Source organism: Callorhinchus milii, unplaced genomic scaffold, assembly GCF_018977255.1.
Source record: "Callorhinchus milii isolate IMCB2004 unplaced genomic scaffold, IMCB_Cmil_1.0 Scaffold1, whole genome shotgun sequence".
Lineage (NCBI taxonomy): Eukaryota > Metazoa > Chordata > Chondrichthyes > Chimaeriformes > Callorhinchidae > Callorhinchus > Callorhinchus milii.
In genome coordinates this window covers 8,386,442-8,392,462 of record NW_024704742.1, presented here as the reverse complement: position 1 = coordinate 8,392,462, position 6,021 = coordinate 8,386,442, and the positions used below count along the sequence as shown (strand labels likewise).

At 46.6% G+C, this 6,021-nt stretch overlaps 1 protein-coding gene across 1 annotated transcript in view; it reads right to left on the bottom strand.

Moving 5' to 3' along the window:
* Positions 1-559: 559 nt before the first annotated feature.
* LOC121849696 overlaps positions 560-6,021 on the bottom strand; it is a 14,023-nt gene continuing 8,561 nt past the window's right edge. The window contains exons 3-4 of the mRNA XM_042338196.1: positions 771-987; positions 560-634 (exon numbers count right to left, since the gene is read on the bottom strand). Coding sequence (XP_042194130.1) covers positions 560-634; positions 771-987 — 292 coding nt within the window. The remainder of the gene's footprint in view (positions 635-770; positions 988-6,021) is intronic.

Genomic DNA, 6,021 nt, shown 5'->3' with positions numbered 1-6,021 from the left:
ACCATTCACTGGGGGCAGGGACTCTTCACACTCAGATCCTGTTCACCCTGCAAAGCCCTATTGGGTAGGATGGTCCTACCTGAATTATTTTTATTTTTTGAGGGATTATTACCCATGGAAAGCGATCTGCCAATTGACTAACAACCGGGTTGCTACTTACTACTAGATAAGCAGAGGGAGTACGAAAACGTGCGTAAGGTTTCTCCCCGCCCAGGAATTGAACGTGGGTCCTCTTGTTTGTGAGGCGAGAGCTCTATCCAATACACTACAGTACTCCAAATAGGATTTCAGGATAAATCCCTGAGGAACACCGTGGGTGACTGAGAAAGGGAAGCGACTATGACTATGACTGTACCTTCCAGATGTTTATAAACCTCTTCATACGCCATCACTTCATTCTCCATCACTTCAGCCACACCGTGAATATGTTTAGCAACATCTGCCCTGGTTCCACGATTGAGATTATGAACATCGTTTACTCTGGAGATCAGATCCGATGCAATAAATAATCCTGTCTGAGCTGCTGACCCGGCCCTGGATGTCACTGTCTCCTGTTTGCTTATTGTTTCAGCCACAGCAGCAAATCCAGCCAAGTGTTCAGTGAGACTCTCAGCTCCACCAGGAAATGTGGTTTCTGATTTCTCACCATAACATTTCAAGCTCCGAACTGCTCGTGAGAGTTTTGTGTAACACTCTGCCATTTCTCTGCTGTCCTTTGTATATTGTTCCCTGATATCATTAACCCTTTTCTGTCTCTGTGTTTGGATTACAGTATCCGTGTCAAAAGCTGCGGTGTTGTCAGCCCCACCAGCCACACTCTGGCCGACTCCCACTTTCATGCCAGGGTTGTGAATCGAGTAAATGCTGTCTGCGATCTCTCGTAGGTCTCTGATGTAGCTGATCATCCACACTCTCCACACAGGGAACAAGGTGACAAAATCTTTCACATCCTCCTTCCTCTGTTCAACCTCAGCTTTGTAAGATTTCCTGTTAATATTAGAAACTCAATTAGAAGCCCAGCTCAGAGGAAGGCCCAAGGAACCTGCCTTTTCCCCATCGTCTCCTCCCTCTTCCCCACAAAATATTAAAAGGATACTGGGAAAAGAGCAAACTGGTATGGTTATGGCTTGGATTGAACCCTAATAAAATGAATAACAGCTGTGTTCTGTGTCAGAACAAAACTGAATTGGACAGGAAATTAGAAAAAACTGTACGCAATTAGAAATGGAGAGTGAAAGAAGCAAAATGAATTCTGCATCGAGGGAGTCAATTAAATATCGAGGGGTATGTAAATACCGAGACCATTGACGTCGATGGGAAGCTTGAGTCACAATTAGCACTGGTTTGAGCGGGATTTCACTAGTACAGCCACAAAGACAACACATTACTATAGCTTTGAATGTAGCAGAAGAGGAATGAGAATATTTTAAGACTTTGGAAGGAGGTATCAAATGCCATTACAGGATGTGATGAATATTAAGTGGTGCGGTGCTGTGCATAAAACAATGTGAAGATTGAGCAATACAAATTTGTCACCGAAAAACAAGAGCAAGTGGAACTGTTCTCATAATATTTTATGGCACAGTGCTCCCCATTTTTGTGGGCGAAATGCAGTAGCCAACTGTGCACAGCAGTGTCCCGAAAACAGTCATGGAATGAGTGACCAAATTATTATTGTTGTTTTTTTGAGGGATTATTATCCCCGGTAAAACGATTCACGAATCGACTAACAACTGGGTTCCTACTTACTATAATAATAATAATCCTTGCATTTGATATAGCGCTTTTCACGTCTTCTAGACGTCCCAAAGCGCTTCACAGAATATACTGTAAAGTGAATTGACTGTATATTTGTGGGCGAACGCGGCAGCCAATTGCACACAGCAGTGTCCCACAAACAGTCGTAGATTGAAAATGACCAATTTATTATTATTTTTTGTTTTTGGAGGGATTATTATTAGGCTCTGTGTGGAGTAAGGAAACTTGCCCAACGTTTCGCCCTCTGCCTGGAATTGAACTTAGGTCTCTCGCTTGCAAGGTGTGTGCTCTAACCATTGAGCTACAGGACTCCACGTAGAATCATAGAATACAGCACCCTAAGGAGGCCATTCAGCCCATTGTGCCTGTGCCGGCTCTTTGAAAGAGCTCCCAACTAGTCCTACTCCCTCACTCTTCCCCCCAAGCCCTGAAAATTTTTAAGTACCTATTCAATTCCCTTTTGAAAATTTCTATCAAATCTGCTTCCACCACCCTTTCAGGCATTGCATTCTCTGTAATAACTCTCCGGATAAAAATATTTCTCCTGATCTCCCCTCTTGTTCTTTTGTCAATTATCTTAAATCAATGTGCCCTGGTTACTGACCCATAATAATAACAATAATAATAATCCTTGCATTTGATGGAGCAATTTTCACGTCTTCTCGACGTCTCAAAGCGCTTCACAGAATATACTGTAAAATGAATTTGACCGTATATTTGTGGGTGAAACGTGACAGCCAATTGCGCACAGCAGTGTCCCACAAACAGTCGTGGATTGAAAATGACCAATTTATTATTGTTTTGTTTTGGAGGGATTATTATAGGCGTGTGGGGTAAGGAAACTTGCCCAGGTTTCGTTCTGCCTGGAATTGAACCCAGGTGTCTCGCTTGCAAGGCGAGTGCTCTAACCACTGAGCTACAAGATTCCACAATCCATCCACCAAAGGAAACAGTTTCTCCCCATCTACTCTATCAAAACCCCTCATAATTTTCAACACCGCGATTAAATCTCCTCAGCTGTCACAAAGCACAATTTAAACCAACAACAACAACAACAACAACAAGATTCCATTTATAGAGCGCCTTTCACGTCAGGAGGACGTCCCAAGGCGCTGCACAGTTGGGTCATGACCCGAGCAGGGGGGAAATGGTCAGGGTGAGGGGAGGAAAGGGAGGGAGAGAGGAGGGGGAAATGGTCAGGGTGAGGGGAGGAAGGAGGGAGCGAGGAGGAGGAAGAGAGTCGAGAGGGGAGCTGAAGGCACGGTCAAAGAGAAAGGTTTTGAGACCGGCCTTGAAGGAGGAAAGGGAGGAAGCGGCGAAGGCACTGGGGATGGAGTTCCAGAGCCTGGGGGCTGAGAGCTGAAGGCCCGACCACCGATGGTAGGGCGGTTGGGCGGGGGACGTGGAGCAGACCGGAGCCAGAGGAACGGAGGGTACGGGCAGGTAAGTAGGGGGATAGTAGGTTGGAGAGGTAGGAGGGAGCAAGGCCGTGAATGGCCTTGTAGGTGAGGATGAGGATCTTGAAATCAATCCTCTGGGGATGGGGAGCCAGTGGAGGCGAGCGAGGGTGGGAGTGATGTGATCGCGAAGCCTGGTGCGGGACAGTACACGAGCTGCAGAGTTCTGAATGACCTGCAGCTTGTGGAGGGAGGTGGCGGGAAGGCCGGCGAGGAGAGAGTTCCCATAGTCCAGCCTTGAGGTGACAAAGGCGTGAACCAGGGTTTCAGCGGCGTGAGGGGTGAGGTAGTGCCGTAGTCTGGCGATGTTCCGGAGGTGATGGAAGGCGGTGCCAGTTGTGGTGCGGATGTGAGGGAGAAAGGACAGCTCAGGGTCGAACAAAACGCCGAGGTTCCTGACTGGCTTTGCGAGGTGGAGAGTGCAGCCTTGGATGCTGATGGTGTCAGCGCCACGACATTGGTAAAACAAGAGAATTCACAATTATTTAGTGTGTGTGTTTTTTTCTGGGACTCACATGATGGCTTCCGTGGATTCACAGCTGATATCTGAGTTGGCCAAGAAGATTCTTGAAAATGTGATAAGGCGTTATAACAAATGCATTGATTATTATTATCTGTGTACAAAACACTACAGCGAGGGTAAGTCTGCTGACTTGTCTCACTTTGAGGAGTAAGAGACCCTTCCCCGGGAATTCTATGGGACCACAATTTGTCAAAAATTTACAACACAGACAAGCCCGCCTTGTTGTTTAAGGGCACCCGGATAGATCTTACTGCATTGAGGGACAACCCTGTACTGGATGTAAACAACCTGAAGACCGTGGTTCAATTATGGTCACATCCAACACTGAACAGATAAGCTACAGCCTCTCATAATAGGAAAATCAAAATCCCTGTAATGCTTCAAAAACATCAAATATCTACCAGCAAAAATGAAGCCAAAGCCTGGATAACATCTGATTTTCTCCAAAAAGTACTGTCTGAAGCTCTTATTTTGGAAAACGAAGAGTTCATGGATCTTTTTGTTAATGAGGATGTAAATGAGCAATGTACTGCAGCACTAGCAGATGAAGATATCATCTTCTCAGTAAGGAAGGAACTAGAGTAAGGAAGGAACTAGAAAAAAAGGAGGGGGTTTGGCAATATTAATCAAGGATACGGTTATAGCCATGGAAAGGGTCGAGGTGCTGGAGGATCCCCAAAACAGAATCTATCTGGTTAAAGTTAAGGAACAAAAAAGGAGTTGTTACGCTGGTAGGGGTATACTATAGACCACCAAATAGTGGGAAGGAAATAGATGAGCAGATCTGCAAGCAGATCTCAGACAGATGCAAGGCCAATAGAGTTGTGATAATGGGGGACTTTAATTATCCCAACATAGACTGGCAAAACAACAGCGCAAAGGGCAAGGAGAGGGAAAGATTCCTAAAATGCATACATGACAACTTTCTTGATCAGTACGTTTCCAGCCCAACGAGGAAGGAAGCAGTTCTGGGGAATGAAGTAGGGCAAGTGGAGCAGGTTTCAGTGGGAGAGCATCTGGGCAATAGTGATCACAACATCATTAGATTCAGAGTGCATATGGAAAAGGGACAAGGAACAATCAAAGGTGAAGATGTTCAACTGGAAGAGGGTTAATTTCAGTGAGTTAAAAAGAGACCCAGCCAAGGTGGACTGGAAAGAAAGATTGGCAGGTAAAACAACTAAAGGGCAGTGGGAAGTCTTCAAGGATGAGATAGCTCGGGACAGAACAAATACATTCCCCCAAAAGGGAAAAGCAGACCAATCAAAACCTCCCTGGATGACGAAGGTAATTGTGTCTAGAATGAAGCAGAAAAAGGAGGCATATGACAAATGTCAAACCCAAGATACAGAAGACAACCAAATAGAATATAAGAAATACAGAAGAGAACTGAAAAAGGAAATAAGAGGGGCAAAATGAAAAAAGGTTAGCGGGTAACATTAAAGGAAATCCTAAAATATTTTACAAACATATCAAGAAAAAAAGGTTAGTCAAAGGTAGGGTGGGGCCAATTAAGGACCAAGGCGGAAATCTGTTGTGGAGGCAGAGGCATGGCTGATGTACTGAATGAGTACTTTGCATCTGTCTTCACAAAAGAAACACAGACACCGTTCTCAACACACACACTGTCTCCCACATACACCCACAGACAACATCTCAACACACAGACATCGTCCCCAACACTCACCCACAGACACCGTCCCAACACACACACAGACACCGTCCCCAACATACACAGACACCGTCCCCAACACAATCCCTGACAATATAAAGACTCACAGAGGCACAGTGATGGGAACGAGATTAAAATAAATCAATATTTTCATTAAAAAACAACAGAAAGCTTTGCTCTCACCTGGTGTTGGGATCAGTGCCATTGTGTGACTGGTCCCCAACAATCAACAGTTCTCACAATAACTGAAACCTCAGCTTCAAGTGAAGGTGAACAACATCTTTCTCTTTAATCACCACTGAACCCTGAACTCCCCATCACTGCTCCCCGCAGCCCTGCTCACTCCCCCCCGCCGCCCTGCTCACTCCCCCCAGCCCTGCTCACTCCCCCCCAGCCCTGCTCACTCCCCCCAGCCCTGCTCACTCCCCCCCACGCCCTGCTCACTCCCCCCCACCCCCGCCCTGCTCACTCCCCCCCCACGCCCTGCTCACTCCCCCCAGCCCTGCTCACTCTCCCCCAGCCCGGCTCACTCCCCCCCGGCCCTGCTCACTACCCCCCCAGCCCTGCTCACTCCCCCGCCCCGCTCACTCCCCCCCCAGCCCTGCTCACTC